General features: G+C 38.5%; 1 protein-coding gene, 1 long non-coding RNA gene and 6 other non-coding genes across 8 annotated transcripts in view; 5 read left to right on the forward strand and 3 right to left on the reverse strand.

Annotated features, from left to right (window-relative positions):
* The window catches only part of LOC103505492 (proteoglycan Cow), a gene marked incomplete at its 3' end in the record, with an annotated part of 40,285 nt that overhangs the window by 14,588 nt on the left and 1,392 nt on the right, over positions 1-24,305 (forward strand). The window contains exons 4-9 of the mRNA XM_026820818.1: positions 11,077-11,374; positions 15,733-16,093; positions 17,813-18,011; positions 20,225-20,308; positions 22,783-22,839; positions 24,137-24,274. Coding sequence (XP_026676619.1) covers positions 11,077-11,374; positions 15,733-16,093; positions 17,813-18,011; positions 20,225-20,308; positions 22,783-22,839; positions 24,137-24,274 — 1,137 coding nt within the window. The remainder of the gene's footprint in view (positions 1-11,076; positions 11,375-15,732; positions 16,094-17,812; positions 18,012-20,224; positions 20,309-22,782; positions 22,840-24,136; positions 24,275-24,305) is intronic.
* LOC113465887 lies at positions 3,584-9,081 on the forward strand. The gene is made up of 2 exons (XR_003390458.1): positions 3,584-3,779; positions 8,614-9,081. It is a non-coding gene; the product is annotated as an uncharacterized LOC113465887 (long non-coding RNA).
* Trnan-guu lies at positions 4,731-4,804 on the forward strand. The gene has a single exon. It is a non-coding gene; the product is annotated as a tRNA-Asn (tRNA).
* Trnan-guu lies at positions 5,792-5,865 on the reverse strand. The gene has a single exon. It is a non-coding gene; the product is annotated as a tRNA-Asn (tRNA).
* Positions 5,957-6,030, reverse strand: Trnan-guu. The gene has a single exon. It is a non-coding gene; the product is annotated as a tRNA-Asn (tRNA).
* Positions 6,280-6,353, forward strand: Trnan-guu. Its single transcript has one exon. It is a non-coding gene; the product is annotated as a tRNA-Asn (tRNA).
* On the reverse strand, positions 7,961-8,034 carry Trnan-guu. The gene has a single exon. It is a non-coding gene; the product is annotated as a tRNA-Asn (tRNA).
* Positions 8,246-8,319, forward strand: Trnan-guu. Its single transcript has one exon. It is a non-coding gene; the product is annotated as a tRNA-Asn (tRNA).

Below are 24,305 nucleotides of genomic sequence, written 5' to 3' on the forward strand. Positions count from 1 at the left end.
AGAATTTGGTAGAGAGGGGCAGAATTTGGTAGAGAGGGACAGAATTTGGGTTGTAATCTCTCGGAGGAGGAATTTTAAATTTTTCGGTGAAATGAGGTCCGAAATTGGCTCCAAGAACGACACATTGCTTTCTATAAAATTAAAAAAAAAAATCTTTTATTTTTGTAAGCGTAAAAATACTGAAAATTGCACCAATTAGGTAATTCCTCTTCAAAATTATTTTACTAAAAATTGCACCAATTAATTCCTCTTCATAAGATAGAATAGGTACCTAACTTAGTGAACAGATATGTAGAAAAGTGTGGATAATACTTTTATGTGACGAAAAACTGAAGGGGGGGGGGAAAACTTTCCTATATGGGGGTTGCAGTTTCGGGTTGAACACCCTGTATGTATACTCTGACACCCTGTATGTATACTCTGTATGCATACTCTGACACCCTGTATGTATACTCTGTATGTATACTCTGACAGGGATGTTTGTCGCGATGAAAATGTGCATTTTCTAAAATTAAATTCTCAAACACACACGGAAACTGTGATTGGAAATGACGAGTTGATCCTTGGCGAGGCAAAACGTCTCAAGGTAGAAACCCACTACTATCACGTTACGTCACGTGAGGGCAGTGTGGCTATCATGAACGAAATCAATATTATGGGAAAACTTTCAACAACATATTTCTGACTACCCTCATGAGTTCACGTGACGTGATATTAGTGTATTTATTTCTTCCTTGAATTAAATAGGTACCTAACTTGTTTAGTTTGTAAAATATTTGAGCAGATCGTGGAAATGAGAACGGTTTTACAGCATTTCGCCCCCGTTGTGACCAGCATAAATGTGTGATGAAGCAAAATTGCACAAAATTAAAATAATAATTATTTAGATAAATAATAATAATAATAAAAAAAAACTCCAGACTTGTGTGTTGATAATTTTGAGTGTTTACGCGTGGCGGTCAATTTAGTATAGTATAGGAAGTGCTGAAGTGATTTGACAAAAATGAGGTAGGTAGGTAGGTAGGTAGGTAAAGAAAAGTAGGTACCTATACCCAATTAAAATACCTACTTTGAATAAAACAAACTAGAATACAACAAAGTACTTACACAAGGAGTATTGAATTATTTATTTACTATGAATGAAACAAAGTAGATAATTATGTACTTTTACTACACAAAGAGTTATATGTAAGTATCTACCAATGTACCTAGGTTGCGGGACGCTAAAGAGAAAATGGAGCTGAAGGGAAGATGATTGAAAAGGAGAAGATGGAAAAGATTAATAAAATAAGAGAAAGCGGAAGAAAGAAGATGGGTATGAAAGGAGCTGAAGAGAAAAGAAGAATATAAAATGAGAAGAAAAGGAAATGATAAAATAACAGAAAAGGTAAGAGAGTGAAATATGAAAGGAGCTGACAACTAGATGGTAGAAGAGGGGACTATAGAAAAGGGAAATATAGAAGATAAATTAAGAGAAAAGTGGAGAGGGATGGAGAAAAAGAATTCAAGAAAGGGGTAAGAGAGAAGAGGGGAAAATAGAGACGACAGAAAAAGGAGGAGGAGAAATTAGCGTTATAGTTTGGACCGTGACGTCAAAGTTCACGATTTACCGGTATTTTTTAAATCGATTTATCTCGGGATTTAAAAGTCGTAGAAGAAAAAGAAAAATTCCGTTGGTCCTCATTTTTCCTGCTCTATGACTTTGAAACATCACTCAAGTAAGCGCAACTGATCTATTCTTCCTCTCTCTCCTCTTCTCCTAAACCTGTATGCTTCTCCTCCTCCTTGTTCTTCTTCGTCTTTCTCTTCCTTCTCCTTAATCACCTCTTGTCCTTCTTTCCTTCTCTCCCATCTCCTCTTCTCCTCTTACATCTTCTTCTTCTCCTCCTCTCCCTCTTCCTTCTCTTTAATCACCTTTTGTCCTTGTCCTTTCCTCCATTGCCTCTTACACTTTCTCCTTCTTCTCCTTCTCCTTCTCCTCCTCCTCCTCCTCCTCCTCATCTCTCCAATTCGTAGCATCATTTTCCGTTTCCGGTCATGACCCAGAAGCGGAGACCTTCAGAGCGGAGAGTTTGGAATTAAAGTTTAACTGGAATAGGAAACTCGAAACAACACAGGAAAACAAGGGAGAAAAAGAAAAGGAGGAGGAGAAGAAGAAAAAGAAGAAGGAGAAGAAGAAGAAGGAGAGGAAGAAGAAGGAGAAGAAGAAGGAGAAGGAGCAGAAGAAGAAAAAGAAGGAGATGAAGAAGAAAAAGAAGAAGGAGAAGGAGCAGAAGAAGAAGAAGAAACAGAAGAAGGAGATGAAGAAGAAGAAAAAGAAGAAGGAGATGAAGAAGATGAAAATGAAGAAGGAGATGAAGAAGAACAAAAAGAAGAAAGAGAAGGAGCAGGAGAAGAAGAAAAAGAAGAAGGAGATGAAGAAGAAAAAGAAGAAGGAGAAGAAGAAGAGAGGAAAACGAGGGAGAAGAAGAAGGAAACGCAGGAAAACAAGAAAACATAACAGTTAATTAAATAACGGGAAAAATAATTAAAAATGGAACGAAAAGTAAAACAAGTGGACAACGCGAGAGATGTATTTTCAATGTGCCTATCTCATTGTGGTTTACCCACAGAAGTTGTGAAGAGAGCTTCACCACGAACGTTGCTTATTTATTTAGATTTATAAAGGAAAAACTAGGCCAGCCTAGTTAGCTTGGTTGGTAGCGCGTCTGCCTTGTAAGCGCTAGGCCGCGGTTTCGATACCCGCCCGGGGTGGATTTTATCCTGAACGGATAACGTTCTCGGAACGGCTGGCTTTCTCCTGTCCTGTCTTTCTTCTCTCTTCGGTTTCGGGACGATAAGACCTTAGCAGTTATAGTTCCCTCAGTCAAACTTCTTTAAAAAAAAGTGTCATTTATGGCATCTTCAGTGGTATAATTATTTATTTTTTTATTCTCATAGCCTAGCCCTGATCATAACTACAACGTCAAGCAAGTATAGTACATCTTCCTTTCTCTCTTCCTCAGTACAACCCTCAGCAGCAGGACGGCATTGAAAACAAGGACAGACTCCGCGGCTACAATGACGTTCTGGATGTCAAACCCGTGACCTCCTGCAACCCAGACGCTCTGCAAGCAGATATATGTACATAGGGGATATAGGATGAACGATAAGAATAGAATAGAACACAGGACAAGGAAGAGTAGAAAATACAAGAGAAAGAAGCGTAGAATTACAATACAGGAGGACAGAATGCAGATCAATAAGGCGATCAGTCAAGCACGAAATTGAAATTTTAATTGCGATTAAATTTTACCCCCCGCCAAAAATGTACATTACCTTTGGGTGTCGAGAGTATTGCATGATGGAAATGCAGTGGTCTATTATTCTATTCTACTCTCTATTCTATTGTTTGGAATAGTGTTGTGACCAGTGATATATACGATTCGTATAGCCTAAAACTGCATTGCCGTGGGTAGAATAATGTATGATAGAGGAATAATGTACGATATTCGGACCTATAGATATATAGAGGTGGGAGATGTATTTATAATAGAAAACCCAACTAAAGAGCTGATAATGCTGATATGTTTCCTAATGTTGTTGCAGAGAAACTAGTGGCCACAGCAGCAGGGGCAGGAACAGGAGGAGGCAAGGTGAATGATAACTTATCTGATAACACTGATGATGATACTGATAACACAGACGATGATGATGATGAGGGAGATGATACAGAAGAGCAGGGAGTGGAGGGAAGCGCAGATCAGCCTCTGGATTTCTAAACTCGTCTCGTTGTAGAGGTAAGGTAAACTGAATGGGTAAAACGCAGAGCAGAGTCCAAAAATCGACTTTTTGAGTACCTACCTATTGTATATCGTTGGAAAGAGCGCGAAAAGATCGATCTATTGGTTGCTAACTTCACAGAGTTGTATTTTCAAAAAGAGCGCGAAAAGAACTATCTATTGGTTGCTACCTTCACTTTAGTGTTGTATTTTAAATTAAAAAAAGAGCAAAAACATAATACCTAGCTATCTCTGTTTAAAAATTGGCTAGTTCTAATCTTTAACTCCATTTATTTTAAAACGCTTTTTTGGATTTGGTCCGCTCTGCCTCTTAGCCATTCAACTAAGGTTGGGTGGAAGAGCTCCTCCAGGAGAACCCTGCCACTGGGGGGATGGGGGGGGACTAACCGATAATTAGAAAATCCCTAAATTAAAGATGGAAAAACACATTTGACCTAAAAATTTAAATTCATCTGTTCCTAAATTTCTGTGGGATTTAGATGGAAAATAATGCACATAGATTATAAATATGTACGTCTACGAGCTACGTAACATAATATGTTGACATATTATGTCAATTAAAGGCGAAAGAAATACTTTTTAGTCTTAACGTATTATAAGAAAATCCCTAAATGAAAGATGGATATAGGGGAGAAAAAATACAACAAAAAATTCGCCCCCGGGTGGATTTAAACCACCAACCTTTCGGTTAACAGCCGAACGCGCTAACCAGTTGCGCCACGGAGGCTTGGTTGCAAGTACTTGTATGTAAATGTCTATATCATTCAAAAGTATTAGGATTAGATTTGGGATGTCAAAAGTTGCCAAATAATTATCATACCTCAGTACTATGATTACTCTAAGTACCTACATGTTGCATTATCTCTTATCACAAAGTGTATTGTACAGAAGTTCAGAAAGCTCAAAGTTAAAAATATGTACAACTTAACAACCATATCTTACACACAAGCCTCCGTGGCGCAACTGGTTAGCGCGTTCGGCTGTTAACCGAAAGGTTGGTGGTTCAAATCCACCCGGGGGCGATTTTTTTCTCACCAGATTTATTTGTTTTAGAATCTAGATTCCAGGCCCTAAAATTCTAAATAAATTCTCACAAGCCTTATGTGAATTTAAGTATTAGGTATTAGCGAGTTTTTGCAATCAAAATTAGCGTCCCATTAACTGAACTCTTTAACGTTATTTGACAAAAACTCTGTGCAGAAACGAGTGTTCGTCAAATAACGTTAAAGAGTTCAGTTAACGGGTCGCTGGCTTTTGGTTGAAAAACTCGCTTTCATGTAATATCCAGAGTAATTTTCCTTTGTTTCTTATTTCAGATTTGCGAGCATAACTCATTCCCACCTTCAACTCAGCTGCGTTTCGATACTGATAACACAGACGATGATGATGATGAGGGAGATGATACAGAAGAGCAGGGAGTGGAGGGAAGCGCAGATCAGCCTTTTCTGATGGATGGAAATAAATTGCTAAGGAGGCCCATAGTAATGCTGTGATATCCACAAAAAGTTGTGAAAAGGCTCTTCTTTAACAAAAGTAATTCACGATTTGATTGATTGATATTCTTATACCTACCTTAGCAAATGCTCAAATGGGGTCCAAGTTTTACTGACGTGTTGTTGTGTTTCTTCAGGTGCCCGGTTCCCCGCTGGTTGCCGTTCCGAGACCCGCTGGATGTTCCAGCACCTGGATTCCAACTCGGACTCTCTGCTATCGCTCCAAGAACTCTATGACCTTGAACATGACCAGAGTGAGAGATGCATCAAGCCTTTCCTGGACAGCTGCGATACCAACAGGTGAGGGTTCGATTCCCGGCTACGACTGATTTTCGGAGAAAATGTGGGTACAAGCTGCAAGAGTGAATCAACCAGCCTAGTGAAATTGGAGGGTAGATTCTTAATTCTTATAAACTTAAGCCAAACCTTTTTTTCCTTTTTAATTATTTTATACGTAGGTACATAAAGTACCAGGAAAAAAAAACTAATAATAATAAAAATGAGGGGAAAAAGATTCGCCCCCGGGTGGATTTGAACCACCAACCTTTCGGTTAACAGCCGAACGCGCTAACCAGTTGCGCCACGGAGGCTTCTTTCCTTTTTAATTATTTTATACGTAGGTACATAAAGTTTCAGGAAAAAAAAAATACTAATAATAATAAAAATGATGGGAAAAAGATTCGCCCCCGGGTGGATTTGAACCACCAACCTTTCGGTTAACAGCCGAACGCGCTAACCAGTTGCGCCACGGAGGCTTGTGATAATCGAATGTGGCAAATGTGTTCATAAGTAAATAGTAACTTGAATTAGGGGCTATCATTTGCCACCTGTCCAAAAAAGGTACCTAGGTACGTAGGTACTGTGTTTATTGATAAACAATTTATTTATCACAGATGATAACATGTTTACATACACATATTACATGTAGATCAGGTATTTTCAATAAAATTACTCTTGTACCTACTCCTGAGGTATACTGCTATGTGTACTCCAAAGTGTATCAAGCCTCCGTGGCGCAACTGGTTAGCGCGTTCGGCTGTTAACCGAAAGGTTGGTGGTTCGAATCCACCCGGGGGCGAATTTTTTATTCTCATCAAACCTGTAATGAGGCCCCTGTTTTACGATCCTAATTTGAACTTTATAATTTTGCAATAATTCACCATTGTCAGCCAATCTCTGTGTGGTGGTTAGCGCAGTGGACTTGGGACTTGGAGGTTAGTGGTTCGAGTCCAAGTAATTTCATGAAAATTACAACTCTTGAATTTTAGCTTAGTTGATCGGGGAACAATATTTGTGATCCTTATGGTTAACATGGTAAACATTCTTTTTCTAATTCAGTCTTGTCCTGTATGTTTTGTTTTCCTTTTAATGACTACTTCTCTACTACCACCTATTAATTTACATTTACCTTTGTTTTTCTAGTTAAGCAAGGTCTTTTTACTGAATTGTTAGTTGTATGTATTATTCATTAACCCATCCAATATATGAGACCTTGTTTAGACTACTGGGGTAAAGGGACTTTTCAGTCCTATTCGGGCAGGATAAACAAGGTATATTTTAAGTATTCTACTTTATCTCTTCATCATTGTTTCAGGGACATCTTCGTATCACCTCATGAATGGTGTCGTTGCTTCGAGACTACTGATAGACCCTGTACTGCTGTCAAGAGACGAATCTCTAGTGACATTCTAGGTAACTGATACTCTACCTAGTTTTTTTTTCTCAATACTATCTAGATCTATCTTGCAAACCGCTTTCGCTTTACTTTAAAGTTAAGGTACACACATTATTTTACATCCATACCTGGTCCGAGAACGGAAAAATTCTGTTCGAAAATTTCCGTCATGCCCGGTATTCGAACCCCCAGCACCTCCAAATTGAGAGGCAGTACTCTTGAGCACTCTGCAAAACAGGCGTACAACAAATTTAAATGTCAAAAATAATTACATTTATGGACAATCAACATGTAAGGTTCCTCTTCTAATGAAATGGTCAGAACCGTAATCTATGTTTAAACCTGGTTTAAGTTTAACTCTTTTGTTGAGCAATTCTGAAATTCGATTGGCTAAAAAGATTGGATTGTCATCAACCAATCAGATTAATCCAAGAGTTAAACTAAGTTCAAACTTAGATTGCAAGTTGTAAGATTTTACTTGAATTTCTATTTATCACAGTGGTTATAATTTATATTTCAGGAGCCTACATGCCTGAGTGTGACTCGGAAGGTTACTACCACCACACTCAATGTCACGCCTCAGTGGGTATGTGCTGGTGTGTCGATAAACATGGAGTGGAGTTCCCTAACACTCGGACCCGGGGTAAACCCAACTGTGGTAAGTAGACCCTGTTAACCCAACTGGTGTAAGTAGACCCTATGGACTGCTTCAGTGATGACTTCAAATTGGCATCAAACATTACCTGATTATGATTAATTAGTTAAAAGTTCATTGACGTCTTGTTAGCGCAAGGCTGCGTGTTCCGGGGCGTATTTAAGTTCGTTCTCGGAACGGCTGGCTTTTTCCTATCCTGTCCTCCTCTCTTTAATTTCGGGACGATAAGGCCTTGGCAGTTACAGTTCCCTCTATCAAACTTTTTTTTTTAAATCCTTTTTAGTTTTAACCGATTATAAGAAAATCCCTAAATTAAAGATGGGTAAAAGGGAGGAAATATATGCATAAAAAAAATCGCCCCCGGGTGGATTTGAACCACCAACCTTTCGGTTAACAGCCGAACGCGCTAACCAATTGCGCCACGGAGGCTTGGTTGCAAGTACTTGTATGCAAATGTCTATATCATTCAAAAGTATTAGGATTAGATTTGGGATGTCAAAAGTTGCAAAAATTATTATCATACCTCAGTACTCTGATTATTCTAAGTACCTACATGTTGCATTATCTCTTATCCTTATCACAAAGTGTATTGTACAGAAGTTCAGAAAGCTCAAATATGTACAACTTGTCTTACACACAAGCCTCCGTGGCGCAACTGGTTAGCGCGTTCGGCTGTTAACCGAAAGGTTGGTGGTTCAAATCCACCCGGGGGCGATTTTTTTCTCACCAGATTTATTTGTTTTAGAATCCAGATTCCAGGCCCTAAAATTCTAAATAAATTCTCACAAGCCTTATGTGAATTTAAGTATTAGGTATTGGCGAGTTTTTGCAATCAAAATTAACGTCCCATTAACTGAACTCTTTAACGTTATTTGACAAAAACTCTGTGCAGAAACGAGTGTTCGTCAAATAACGTTAAAGAGTTCAGTTAACGGGTCGCTGGCTTTTGGTTGAAAAACTCGCTTTCATGTAATATCCAGAGTAATTTTCCTTTGTTTCTTATTTCAGATTTGCGAGCATAACTCATTCCCACCTTCAACTCAGCTGCGTTTCAATAAACAAACAATTCACTCATCCGCCATTTTGAATCGAACAAAAGAAAATAAAACGTGAATTATTGGTAAGGAATCGAGCGGCATGAGTACCACACAATCTGGTAGGGAGTTGAGTCCCAAACTGAGAACTAACAATCAAAAATATTTCACCTCAGTCGCTATTAAGTTTTTAGGTATAAGTTTTACCTAACCCCTAGGTGTATGTGTTAATCATAAATGTGCAATGCTGTAGTGATAGTTATTAATATTCTTTGTAAATAAAATATATACTTCCACCCTGTACATGTGATGTGGAAGGCCGGTCCTTGATGTGCGCTGTTTCACAAGCGAAAGGTCGCGGGTTCGATGCTCAAAAGTTACGTACTTAGGATAATAATTGTCCGATAAATAATCAGTTATCAAATTGGAATCAGTTGACGGTGTGAAGTCCATTCCGCGTTTTGTGGAACATGATACTTGTGTTGTCCCATCTAACCAAGTCTCTGAATTTAGGTGGTATTTAGTAGTGACTCTCATCCTAGAGGTGCTGGGTTCGAATCCCGGCCGTATATTCCCCAAAATACAAATACATTTAAAAAAATCTGGTGTGAACATCACACGACTTTCTATTACATTAAACTTCTCAACTGTAAGTCGGACAGTTCTAAAAGTTTCACCATTGATAGAAGAAGAGCGAATAAAGAAAAAAGATAAAATAATAGAAGAGAAGAAGATGAAAGAAGACAAACGAAAAGAGGAGATGATAGAAAAAGAGAGAATGAAGAAATAAGAAGATAAAATAATAGAAGAGAAGAAGATGAAAGAAGACAAACGAAAAGAGGAGATGATAGAAGAAGAGAGAATGAAGAAATAAGAATATAAAATAATAGAAGAGAAGAAGATGAAAGAAGACAAACGAAAAGAGGAGATGATAGAAAAAGAGAGAATGAAGAAATAAGAATATAATAATAATAAGGACATCAGTTTTCACTGAGAATAGAATATTACCCTGTTTATACTGCCTCTTCCCGAGCAACCTATAATGAGAGAGAGACAAAGTTAGTATGAAGGAGGGAGAGAGAATGTGTCAAACTGCCTGAAGAGGACTGAAAAGTCCCTATATCCGAGCACCAATAATGGGAGAGAGACAGAGTGAATATGTATGAAGGAGGGAGAGAGAGAGAGAGAGTCCCTCTGGGAGCAAATATGTACATTGCACTTCAAGTGACACCCAACGCTGTATGTATAGGGAAATTGAAAATAATGGCATTAAATAGGAGGGAGAGAGAGAGAATGCTGAATGGCATAATATAATTATGGAGGAGAGAGAGGGAGAGAGTATACTGGTGTTAGTAATGACATTAAATTGCTTTCTTATCCCTCTCTCTCTCTCTCGTTGGCATGTCGTAAATGAAGACACACCTCTTCCCCACACCTACCATACGCCTCTGATTTATAATGAAATAAAAGTTTTCTCATTTTCGGACGACAAGATCACAGTCAGAATTTAAACTCGGTTTAACTGTTTGATTAAGCAATCTGGATTTAAACTTTTTAGCCAATCAGATTGCTTAATCCAAGAGTTAAACTTAAACCAAGTTTAAACTCAAATTGTACTTCTGGCCTTTGATCATTAGTCGCTCAGTTGCAGGTTACGGCCAAATGGTTTGGACGTTCGCCTTGAAGTGGCATGTCGTAAATGAAGACACACCTCTTCCCCATACCTACCATACGCCTCTGATTTATAATGAAATAAAAGTTTTCTCATTTTCGGTGACATCTCGAAAAATTTTGGAGAGCGAAAATTTGCTTTTCTTTCTCTTTTCGCGGGAGAGAGAGATTTGTTTTGCTTGTGAGAATATTCTGTAAATACTGGACTGATTATTTTTCCCCCGTTTGGTTCTTTGAGTTTTAAAGAATCCTTCAGGAAATGCTAACGTTGACATTTCAAAGCCTAGTCCAACGATTGGGCAATTGAACCTTGGTCCTAGGTCCTCCTAATACTCAGAGTCAGAATAATGGTCCTCAGGTTCATTCTACAAAGAGGTTTTCACTGATATAGGTATCTTTACTCCCCACTCCGGAGTTTTCACTCCTTAGTTCCAGTTATGCAGTTATTTGTTTGCGTGAGGAGTAAAAAGTACAAAGTTCAGAGTGAGGATAGATACCCTTTGCGAAGTAGGCTTGAGGACACAATGTCTAAATTTCACGTAATGCACCAAATCAGATGAGATGTCTGAATCCCAATCCATTCTCCTTTCCAGGTGACCTCTGTCAGCCACTCAAGTGCAAGAAGAAGGAGATCTGTCTCCTCGAGGACGAATTCACAGCGGTCTCCCTTTGCGAAGTAAGCTTGAGGACACAATGTCTCAATTTCACGTAATGCACCAAATTAATCAGATGAGATGTCTGAATTCCAACCCATTCTCCTTTCCAGGTGACCTCTGTCAGCCACTCAAGTGCAAGAAGAAGGAGATCTGTCTCCTCGAGGACGAATTCACAGCGGTCTGCGTGTCCAAGAAGGAGCTGCACAAGAACGGGGACATCGTAGTGCCCAAGGCAAAGTACCTGGCAGACCAGGCAGCCGCCAAGAAGAAGAATGAAGCAACGTCGACCGTGGTGAATGACTTGGATGATGACGAAGAAGATGATGACCTTGAGGATGAAGATGATGATGTGTTCTATGATACGGAGACTGATGGAGAGGATGAGACGGACACTGGAGATGCCATTGCGTGAGTATAACTATAGTGTGTCCAGATCAATGTGACAGCAAAAAAATAGGCATTGTTGCCAAACATGTCACATGTGCAATGGTAGAGAATCTCTATAAGGGGAAGCTATTTTGCACAGTGTTCCTCCGACAGTGAAACAAAGTCAGGCTGGGCGATATCCACCTTGCCTCTTCTGGAAACCAACCTCTGAACTTAGAGCTACCTCTGCATTTTAGAAGAGAAAGTTTATCAAAAATAGACCTTTACCTGAATTGCAAGCAACAATGTAAGGATTTCCTGCAATCTGATTGGTTCCTTCATTTTGGGTTGATGACTCATTGCTGTCACATTGATCTGGATGAACTATAGCTATACGTCCTATGCCTACAAACATTACCTACCTACCTAGAATACATAATTACGTAGGTAGGTAAGTAAGTACCTATATTATTATTTCAAACTGTAATGTGCGTACCTAAGTAATCTACATAAAAAATGCTATCGATGTGGGTACAATACGTACCTGAGTCATGCAAGAGAAATACATTTTTATCATTAACATAAAATTAATTTACATTATCATTATCATTTATTATTATTATTATTATTATTATTATTATTATTATTATTATTATTATTATTATTATTATTATTATTATTATTATTATTATTATTATTATTATTATTATTATTATTATTATTATTATTATTATTATTATTATTATTATTATTATTATTATTATTATTATTATTATTATTATTATTATTATTATTATTATTATTATTATTATTATTATTATTATTATTATTATTATTATTATTATTATTATTATTATTATTATTATTATTATTATTATTATTATTATTATTATTATTATTATTATTATTATTATTATTATTAGCTGAAAACCGCCAAAAAACCGTCGAAAACCACCAAAAAGCGGTCAAAATACCGGCAACCGCAGCACCTATCTCAACCAAACGTTTTGAGTTGCATCCTTGTCACATTTGTGAACAACATACCAATTTCAAGTCTCTAGCTCATACCGTTCCCGAGATATTGTTCAATTACACCAAAAACCGCCAAAAAGCGGTAAAATGCCGCCAACAGTTGCACCGATCTTAACCGAAAGTTTTGTGTCGCATCCTTGTCACATTTGAAAGCTGCATGCCAAATTTCAAGTCTCTAGCTCTTACCGTTCTCGAGATATTTTTACAGACAGACAGACACACACACGGACCAATGGCTGAAACTTTGAATTTAGGCTCTAGCTAGGGACCTCAAAACGTGTTTTGGCACTGAAAACTGACCATCGAAAATTTGACCCGATTACATTACTTTCCTTCCTATAGGATAAGGAAAGTAAAAAGGACTGAACATAAAGGTCATAAGACCATAGGTTACAAAACGCATGGGTTCTTTACATGTGTCATAGTTTTGCAGATAATATGGCACGCCTTTTGAACACGAAGGGACGAGAGGTAATGGAGAAAGAAATAGGTACGAAGGCAGAGTGAAGAGGGAGAAGAAGAAAAAGGAGAAGAACGAGAGGAGGAAGAAGAAGTGGGAGTAAAAGTACTAAAAGGATAATGTGTACTTTGAGGTTTGGAGCTGGGAAAACAAAGGTAAAGCCTTTGACACGAGAGAAAGTTCTCCTCCCTTCCTACCTAGCTCAGTGAGGTACTGTGGGAAGGAAAGTGAAAGGAGGTATAGGTAGGTATTAGGTAGGAAAGGGGATAGTAAAGGGAGAAGCAGTAGACAGTAGGGGTCCAAGGAGGAGAACAGCAAGGGTATTATCGAGGTAGAAGTGGGGTTCCAAGGACAGATGAGGAAGGTTCTGAGAATATTACCATATGCTAAATGTAGTAGACACCAACATCTACATACCTAATGTACATACGAGTATATTTGTACATACATAAGTTAGTACATAACCTATGTAAAACATAGGTGTTTGCAGCTTTTTGTGTTATGTTCGTGTAAGCTAGGTAACCTGAGTAAGTTATTTAATGATGTCCACTTCTTCCTTTTTCAGCGAATTTACTGGTGTATTGGCATCCAAGATAATACAAATAAGAAGAATATCTTGAAGCTAATGCACAACAATAGTTTGTGCTGGTAGAATGACTTTAGTTTGATTGCTGATTGCCTCGGCTGCTAATTCTTGGATACCTATCTTGTAAATACCTGGAAAAAAAGTTGGCATAACTCGGTTCGTAATTGTCCTTCTTGTAAACAGGATGACCACCTGTCCTTTTACGTAAAACAGATCCAATGAAGATGTAAAGAAACTTCAATATTGAAATACTCAAGTTTATACAATGGGTTTACTGGATATCTAATGAGAAGCGCAGTCAGACACAAAGGAGAAATACAAAAAGGCTAGCAAGAACGAAGAAGCAATTAAATGTAACAAAAAATATTAATATTTTAAATGGAAACTGAGTTGATGATAATAGAATAGACAGATGAAGAGGGAAGGAAAAAAGAACAGGATAGGAAAAGGAAATGAAGAGGGGAAGAAGAAATAAAAGAGGAAGAGAGGAGAGGAGAGAAAACAAGCTGGACCCGTCCCTCCGGAATTTTTTAACCCGTAGTTTATTCGATCGTGGTTAAAGAAAATCAGTACCTATGTACCTACCTAATTTGTTTAATATTCAGTTTATACGAATGTAGGTAGTATGTACAATGTTCAATGTACATACTCTACTTTTATGAGTTTACATTTTCGGTTCAAAAGTTGCGCGTTTTTACATTAAGTTTCCAGGAGAATAAAGATATGAACTTATGAACTCTCCACTTGAGACAGGATTTGAATTTGAACCCATAGCATTCTGAAATCTAAACCTTCCCTTGAGAAAATTACTAACAATGAAGCAAAGTTCATACTCTCAAGAATACCATTAGAAGGAAACACTACTTAAAGATAGCAAAGGGAATATACTATTGCTCCTTATTCCTTAATACCCTTCCTCGTATACTAATTAGAAAAGCAAATACGTAAAGTAAGGAGTAAACAAAAGGGAAATGAAGGCAAATATAAGAAGAATAGAAAATGAGTGGAACCGGGGATTAGGAATAATCAAGAAGAAACAAAGAAGCAGGAGAGAAGAGAAGTTGAACGGAGAAGAGAAGAGGCAATAAAATTTAAGAAGAGAAGGAAAAGAGAAGATGATAGAAGAAGAGAGAATAAAGAAATAAGAATATAAAATAATAGAAGAGAAGAAGATGAAAGAAGACAAACGAAAAGAGAAGATGATAGAAGAAGAGAGAATGAAGAAATAAGAATATAAAATAATAGAAGAGAAGAAGATGAAAGAAGATAAACGAAGAGAAAATGGAGCTGAAGGGAAGATGATTGAAAAGGAGAAGATGGAAAAAATTAATAAAATAAGAGAAAGCGGAAGAAAGAAGATGGGTATGAAAGGAGCTGAAGAGAAAAGAAAAATATAAAATGAGAAGAAAAGGAAATGATAAAATAACAGAAAAGGTAAGAGAGTGAAATATGAAAGGAGCTGACAACTTAGATGGTAGAAGAGGGGACGATAGAAAAGGGAAATATAGAAGATAAATTAAGAGAAAAGTGGAGAGGGACGGACAAAAAGAATTCAAGAAAGGGGTAAGAGAGAAGAGGGGAAAATAGAGACGACAGAAAAAGGAGGAGGAGAAATTAGCGTTATAGTTTGGTTCCAAGAGGGATACTTTAATAGGAAGAGAGCGAGGAGGGTTAGGTCATTGAAATAACAGGTGCTTACCTTCCTCCATCCCCTCCTTTCCTACGAAAATTTCAAAAGGTAAATAAAAACTTCGGGAAAAATGTCACAAACATTTTTTTTTACACGCGCATGTAAATGGGGAAAAAATTCAATAATATGATTGGGAAAAAGTAAATATATATTTTACCCTTCGTATTCTTGACATAGCATATGAAATAGGTACCTATATCTAGTTATCTACTTGACATTCTAGATATGTTTATTTATCTAATTTATTACCTACTTTTTTTATCAGTACAATGTGATGCTGTCCTTTTTATCAACCGGAATGATGACCTCATTTTCCATTTTCGAATAATGAGGGATTCGCATCTGAGCCAGACTGAGCCACAGACAATTTTTAAAATTCATAGACCACTGACGGACAACTTAAATATTTTTTTTTTCTTTTTTAACCTCAACCCCATGTTTGGGGTTAAATTGAAATATTGCATCATATAACTCATGTTTTCGGGGGTCGAGTGGATTGAAACACATCACTTGTAATGCCTTCAAGCACACCCCATTTGTTAAAGGTTTAGGTTTACCTTGCCCTTGGGATCAATTTAATTAAACTATTAACTGATGAAAATTTGTAATGATAATGAATCAATAAGTTGAAGGACACGAATAAATAATCTTCATATTGGTATCCCTAATATTATAATTTATAACATTGAATTTATTTCTCCATCGTCTTTTTCCTCAGAAACGGAAATCCGTCTGCGCAAGAAGCAGAAGCAGCAGAGTTCGCAGTCCCAGCTGGGTTTGGAAGCCGGAGACCGCAGTTCGAACCTTGGTCTGTCCAAATACAAGTACACCAATGTAGATGATGGATCCAGCACTAAGGCCAAGATGGATCTTATGAAGGGGCAGCCAGACTCTTCCAACTATCTGAACAAGTATATGTTTGTGCCCAAAGACTTCAAGTATGATAATCAGCACTACAAGTATATCAAGTATATGAAGCATGAAGGAAACAAGGTATGTAAATATTAGGGCGTATTTTACCAATATACTTTCAGTCCTTAGGAGGCCTGTTTAGCTGAGAGCCTGTTAGGTTCCATTTGACTTGTATAGGCTTCACAGGGCTGTTAAGCTAACAGGCTGTTAGGGGCTGAAAATAAGGTTGGTGAAATCGACCATCAATCTTCATTAACCTCTATTAAACTCTCGGAAGTCTTGGCATTATAGGACTTTTTAGCCTTAGCCCACAGTATAAAATGTAGAGAGCCTTAAAAATAAGTATGTAAGTAAGTTAGAAGAGAACTACTCTTGAATTAACTGTTCAGTCAGTCAGTCAGTTCTTTTCCAGAGGTCTCTCTATTCCAGAGGTTCGGTGTTCATATTTTATCTTCTCAACAAACTATTTTTACTGCAATGTAGAACATCATGATTGATTTGACTGATATACATAGGGGATATAGGATGAACGATAAGAATAGAATAGAACACAGGACAAGGAAGAGTAGAAAATACAAGAGAAAGAAGCGTAGAATAAGGCCTGTTAATCTGAAAGCCTGTTAAATTCCATTTGACTTGTATAGGCTTCACAGGGCTGTTAAGCTAACAGGCTGTTAGGGGCTGAAAATAAGGTTGGTGAAATCGACCATCAATCTTCATTAACCTCTATTAAACTCTCGGAAGTCTTGGCATTATAGGACTTTTTAGCCTTAGCCCACAGTATAAAATGTAGAGAGCCTTAAAAATAAGTATGTAAGTAAGTTAGAAGAGAACTACTCTTGAATTAACTGTTCAGTCAGTCAGTCAGTTCTTTTCCGGAGGTCTCTCTATTCCAGAGGTTCGGTGTTCATATTTTATCTTCTCAACAAACTATTTTTACTGCAATGTAGAACATCATGATTGATTTGACTGATATACATAGGGGATATAGGATGAACGATAAGAATAGAATAGAACACAGGACAAGGAAGAGTAGAAAATACAAGAGAAAGAAGCGTAGAATGAGAATACAGGAGGACAGAATGCAGATCAATAAGGCGATCAGTCAAGCACGAAATTGAAAATTTAATTGCGTTTAAATTTTACCCCCCCGCCAAAAATGTACATTACCTTTGGGTGTCGAGGGTATTGATGCAGTGGTCTATTGTTCTATTCCTATTCTATTGTTTGGAATAGTGTTGGGATCACTGATATATACGATTCGTATAGCCTAAAACTGCATTGCCGTGGGTAGAATAATGTATGATAGAGCAATAATGTACGATATTCGGACCTATAGATATATAGAGGTGGTAGATGTATTTTCAATGTGCCTATCTCATTGTGGTTTACCCACAGAAGTTGTGAAGAGAGCTTCACCACGAACATTGCTTATTTATTTAGATTTATAAAGGAAAAACTAGGCCAGCCTAGTTAGCTTGGCTAGTTAGCTTGGTTGGTAGCGCGTCTGCCTTGTAAGCGCTAGGCCGCGGTTTCGATTCCCGCCCGGGGCGGATTTTATCCTGAACGGATAACGTTCTCGGAACGGCTGGCTTTCTCCTGTCCTGTCTTTCTTCTCTCTTCGGTTTCGGGACGATAAGACCTTAGCAGTTATAATTCCCTCTGTCAAACTTCTTAAAAAAAAAGTGTCATTTATGGCATCTTCAGTGGTATAATTATTTTTTTTTTCTCATAGCCTAGCCCTGATCATAACTGCAACGTCAAGCAAGTATAGTACATCTTCCTTTCTCTTTCCCTCAGTACAACCCTCAGCAGCAGGACCGCATTGAAAACAAGGACAGACTCCGCGGCTACAATGACGTTCTGGATGTCAAACCCGTGACCTCCTGCAACCCAGACGCTCTGCAAGCTATGGGAGATAGACTACTGGATTGGTTCTCTGTGATTCAAGCGGATGCCAAGCGCCGACACACACAGAGAAAGCCCAAGACAAGATCTAGTGAGTTAAGAATAATATATTGTTATACCTAAGGCAACCTTCGTGCCCGAGTGGGTATCACACTAGGCTTGCACGCTGGAGGTCCCGGGGTCGAAGTTTTTTCGGCTCTGTGCTTGGAGTTCAGGGTGCACTCAGCCTCGTGAGGACATTTTTTTATATATACATACATTTTTTTAAGATGAGTGTTTCACCGCCGTTTTTTTTTTTATTTCGTAGCAATGAAACAACTGCTACATTGGACGCTTGTGGTCTGTGTCGTAGCATGCCCATCCCGTAGTATGCCTCCTCTCTCTCTGTTAGTGTTTCCCATTAAAGTAAACATTGGAACGACCAAACGGACGGAAAGAAGAGAGAAGGAATTATTAAAGGTTGAGAGAGAGAGAGAGAGAGAAAGAGAGAGAAACTATTTATTGGAGAGGTAGGGAGGGAATTTAATGTCTTTTTGTCTACGAACTTTATTGGAGAGAGAGAATAGAGTAGGAGAAAAGCTAAATAGAGAAAGAAAAAAAGAGAGATCTATGAGAAATAACAGACTCAGAAAGAGAGAGAGAGAGAGAAGAAAATATAGCAAATTAAAGAAAGGTCGAGGACAGATTTTGTTTTATTATTATTATTTATTTTATAGACGTTTGATAGAACTGTCAAGGTCTTATCGTCCCGAAAGCGAAGAAAAAAGTAAGACAAGACAGGAGAAAGCCAGCCGTTCCGATAACAAACCTTATCTGTTTATGATAAAATTTGGCCCGGGTGGGAATGGAACCTGCGACCTAGAGCTTACAAGGCAGACAGAGTCATACTGTTAGTTTCCCAAAGACAGCGGCGGGCGATGGTACGTTGAATGCATCTGTTCCCCATGGTATCCGGATGGGGAATCATCTAGGATATTAGGCAATCCCGTGCTAGTGGCTTTTCCCTGTCTAACTCAGGCTAGGTGAGTTGTGAGAAGGGGGTAGCTTGTCCTCTAACTAGGTTGGCTGATAAAAGTGATAAGGATTATTGATAATATCCTTTTGGTTTAATTTCAGGAAATGCACCCCTTGTCCCATACTGGACAGATTTTGTTTTATTATTATTTATTTTATAGACGTTTGATAGAACTGTCAAGGTCTTATCGTCCCGAAAGCGAAGAAAAAAGGAAGACAGGACAGGAGAAAGCCAGCCGTTCCGATAACAAACCTTATCTGTTTAGGATAAAATTTGCCCGGGTGGGAATGGAACCTGCGACCTAGAGCTTACAAGGCAGACGGAGTCATACTAGACAGCGGCGGGCGATAGTACGTTGAATGCATCTGTTCCCCATGGATCACTGAAGTTGAATAACGTTAAGAGTGTTTGGTATCCGGATGGGTAATCATCTAGGATACTAGGCCATCGCGTGCTAGTGGCTTTTCCCTGTCTAACTCAGGCTAGGTGAGTTGTGAGAAGGGGGTGGCTTGTCCCCTAACTAGGTTGGCTGATAAAAGTGATAAGGATTATTGATAATATCCTTTTGGTTTAATTTCAGGAAATGCACCCCTTGTCCCATACTGACGCCTACGTTCCTGTGTGGTTCTAACAACAGAACCTTCAGCTCCCTCTGCCGTCTGGATTATCACAACTGTATCCATCAGAGCAAGATCAAGGTCGCCTGTAAGGGATTCTGCCCTTGCAAAGGTAAAATAGCCAACCTCGGTGGCGTAGTGGCCTGGTAAACAGGAGGGCGTGGGTTCGAGCCCAGCCGAGCATGGAATTTTAGCCTTTCGTGGCCGAGTGGGTATCACACTAGGCTTACACGCTGGAGGTCCCGGGGTCGAAGTTTTTTTCGGCTCTGTGCTTGGGGTTCAGGGTGCACTCAGCCTCGTGAGGACATTTTTTTTTTTTAAGATGAGTGTTTCACCGCCGTTTTTTTTTTATTTCGTAGCAATGAAACAACTGCTACATTGGACGCTTGTGGTCTGTGTCGTAGCATGCCCATCCCGTAGTATGCCTTCCATTAATTGAGTAGCTACTTCAATCGAGTAGCGATTAGTGGCGGCATTACCAGCTTTCTGATGGATGGAAATAGATTGCAAAGGAAGCACTTGGTAATGCTGTGATATCCACAAAAAGTTGTGAAAAGGTTGTGCTTTAACATGAATAAATTCACGATTTGATTGATTGATATTCTTATACCTACCTTAGCAAATCCTCAAATGGGGTCCAAGTTTTACTGACGTGTTGTTGTCTTTCATCAGGTGCCCGGTTCCCCGCTGGTTGCCGTTCCGAGACCCGCTGGATGTTCCAGCACCTGGATTCCAACTCGGACTCTCTGCTATCGCGCCTCATTTATTTGACAATTTGAACAGTGAACACATAATAATGGAGCTCTAAACTAGTTGTTACCTTCCACTGAGGAGTCTACTACTACTCGTACTATTATTATAATTAAAGTATAATAGAACATACATAACTACCTTGTTTATCCTGCTGGGGTAGGACTGAAAAGTACCTTTGCCCCCCGCAGTCTAACCAAGGTCTTGCTTATGGCGAACACTAGTATATCTCGGAACGTAATAAAGTTTTACTAACGGCTTTCATTAGGTTAATAAGTCGCGGGTTTGATCGCGACCGGGGCAGACTTTATCCTTAACGGATAAGGTTCGTTCTCGGAACGGCTGGCTTAAGAAAGGTTGAATTTCCAATTCATTGGCCTCTACTCCAACACTCTTTGTTACCAAAAGGTCACAATTTGTCACACTTGCGTTGTCTAGACCTTCAAAATAGCGTTTGTTTTGCCTTGGACTATGCTACTACAAGTGCACTTCTAATTTTCTCTTTTTTTTTGCATACTACAAGTGCACTTCTAATTTTTCTCTTTTTTTTTACATACTACAAGTGCATTTCTAAATTTTCTCTTTTTTTATCCCTATATTATTATTATCTTTCATTCCCTTCCGCCATTCGTTTCTTTGCATCTTCCCTCTGCATTCACTCTTTCCCCCATTTGTTTCATCAAGTCTGCTTTCATCAACCTCATTTCCTTCTTCTTTTACTCTCAATTCCTCTTTTCATTAGTTTCTTTCTCTCTTTCCCCTCTCTTTCTCTTGCTTGCTCGCGTCTGTGTTTATCTATCTCTCTTTTCCCTAACCTCCCATTATGAAACCTCCTTGCTAATTAATTATATTATCATCCCCCATTTAAATTTATTACCTTGCCTCGTGTCTACCTGAATATCCCCTTCTCCTTCTTTATCTCCTTTTCCCCCCTCTGTCCTATATTTTCTCCCTCTTTCCTCCCTTCTTCCTGTGTCCTCTGTCTCTCTCATTTCTATTTTTCTGTCTCCCTCTTCCCGTCCTTTTTCCTATCTCTCTTCTTCCTCTTTATCTCCCCTTCTCCTCCTACATCTCCCCTTTTTTCTCTCTTTCCTAGCTTATTTCTACATCATCTATTCTTCTCCTTTCTCTTTTTCTCTCTCCGTCTTCCCTCTTTCCGACTTTTATTCTATCTCTCTCTCTCCCTCCCTCCCCTTTAGCTCTCTATCCCTCCCTCTTTTCTCCCTCCTCCCTAATTTTTCCCTTCTCCTCCTACTCCTCCTCCTTCCTATATCCACGATAATTTCACATCCGTCCCATCTTCCTATTGTTATCCGCCATGTTGTTACTGTGTGTGGTTTATTATGAGGGAACGAGAATTAGAACTGCAGACGACAGATACTCGTATGTAGATTTGACGGACCAAGTCGTGTTTACATTTGAACAGTGTTGCCTTTGTTTGTTTACAGTGTTGTGCTGGCAACAATGTAAATTTTAATCAACGGGTACAAAAAAATCGCCTTAAATTAAAAATATCTAAACGGCCGGAGCAGAAATGAAAAGAGTTGCTATGAAATTTTAGAAAAAAAAAACACACACTATGCCTAGTTCTTCCTCTTTTTAAGATCCATTGTCCTTGAAACCTCAAGTACTTGGTTTGGGGAACGAACATGAAAAACATACAAGCTTAAAGTCCCGTTACCTGATGTACCTACTTCCAAGAGGGATACTTTAATAGGAAGAGAGCGAGGAGGGAGGAGGGTTAGGTCATTGAAATAACAGGTGCTTACCTTCCTCCTTCCCCTCCCTTCCTACGAAAATTTCAAAGGTAAATAAAAACTTCGGGAAAAATGTCAAACATTTTTTTTACACGCGCATGTAAATGGGGGAAAAAATTCAATAATATGATTGGAAAAAAGTGAATATATTTTACCCTTCTTATTCTTGACATAGCATATGAAATAGGTACCTATATCTCTACATTATCTACTAGATATTCTAGCTATGTTTATTTATCTAATTTATTACCTGATTTTTTTTTTTTTATCAGCACAATTTGATGCTGCCCTTTTTATCAACCGGAACGATACTTAACTTCATTTTCCATTTTCGAATAATGAGGGATTCGCATCTGAGCCAGACTGAGCCACGGACAATTTTTAAATTTCGTAGATCACTGACGGACAACTTAAATATATATATATATATTTTTTTTCAATCTCAACCCCATGTTTGGGGTTAAATTGAAATATTGCGTCATATAACTCATGTTTTCGGGGGTCGAGTGTATTAGAACACATCACTTGTAATGCCTTCAAGCACACGCCATTTGTTAAAGTTTTAGGTTTACCTTGCCCTTGGGATCAATTTAATTAAACCATTAACTGATGAAAATTTGTAATGAATCAATAAGTTGAAGGACACGAATAAATAATCTTCAAATTGGTATCTCTAATATTATAATTTATAACATTGAATTTCTCCATCATCTTTTTCCTCAGAAACGGAAATCCGTCTGCGCAAGAAGCAGAAGCAGCAGAGTTCGCAGTCCCAGCTGGGTTTGGAAGCCGGAGACCCCTTTACCCCCCTCTGTCCTATATTTTCTCCCTCTTTCCTCCCTTCTTCCTGTGTCCTCTGTCTCTCTCCTTTCTAATTTTCTGTCTCCCTCTTCCCGTCCTTTATCCTATCTCTCTTCTTCCTCTTTATCTCCCCTTCTCCTCCTACATCTCCCCTTTTTTCTCTCTTTCCTAGCTTATTTCTACATCATCTATTCTTCTCCTTTCTCTTTTTCTCTCTCCGTCTTCCCTCTTTCCGACTTTTATTCTATCTCTCTCTCTCCCTCCCTCCCCTTTAGCTCTCTATCCCTCCCTCTTTTCTCCCTCCTCCCTCATTTTTCCCTTCTCCTCCTACTCCTTCTCCTCCTTCCTATATCCACGATAATTTCACATCCGTCCCATCTTCATATTGTCATCCGCCATGTTGTTACTGTGTGTGGTTTATTATGAGGGAACGAGAATTAGAACTGCAGACGACAGATACTGAGATACTCGTATGTAGATTTGACGGACCAAGTCGTGTTTACATTTGAACAGTGTTGCCTTTGTTTGTTTACAGTGTTGTGCTGGCAACAATGTAAATTTTAATCAACGGGTACAAAAAAATCGCCTTAGATTAAAAATATCTAAAGGGCCGGAGCAGAAATGAAAAGAGTTGCTATGAAATTTTAGAAAAAAAAAAAAAACACACACACACTATGCCTAGTTCTTCCTCTTTTTAAGATCCATTGTCCTTGAAACCTCAAGTACTTGGTTTGGGGAACGAACATGAAAAACCTCAATTCTATCTAGATCTATCTTGCAAACCGCTTTCGCTTTACTTTAAAGTTAAGGTACACACATTATTTTAGATCCATACCTGGTCCGAGAACGGAAAAATTCTGTTCGAAAATTTCCGTCATGCCCGGTATTCGAACCCCCAGCACAAATTGAGAGGCAGTACTCTTGAGCACTCTGCAAAACAGTCGTACAACAAATTTTAATGTCAAAAATAATTACATTTATGGACAATCAACATGTATTGTAAGGTTTCTCTTCTAATGAAATGGTCAAAACCATAATCTATATTTAAACCAGGTTTAAGTTTTTTTTTTTTTTTCCTATAATGCACTTTAACTCTGGAACACCAGGTCGTTCGCGAACTCTTTTGTTGAGCAATTCTGAAATTTGATTGGCTAAAAAGATTGTCATCAACCAATCAGATTAATCCAAGAGTTAAACTAAGTTCAAACTCAGATTGCAAGTTGTAAGATTTTACTTGAATTTCTATTTATCACAGTGGGTATAATTTATATTTCAGGAGCCTACATGCCTGAGTGTGACTCGGAAGGTTACTACCATCACACTCAATGTCACGCATCAGTGGGTATGTGCTGGTGTGTCGATAAACATGGAGTGGAGTTCCCTAACACTCGGACCCGGGGTAAACCCAACTGTGGTAAGTAGACCCTGTTAACCCAACTGGTGTA

The sequence above is a fragment of the Diaphorina citri genome, unplaced genomic scaffold, assembly GCF_000475195.1.
Source record: "Diaphorina citri unplaced genomic scaffold, Diaci psyllid genome assembly version 1.1 scaffold178, whole genome shotgun sequence".
NCBI classification, from domain to species: Eukaryota; Metazoa; Arthropoda; class Insecta; order Hemiptera; family Psyllidae; genus Diaphorina; species Diaphorina citri.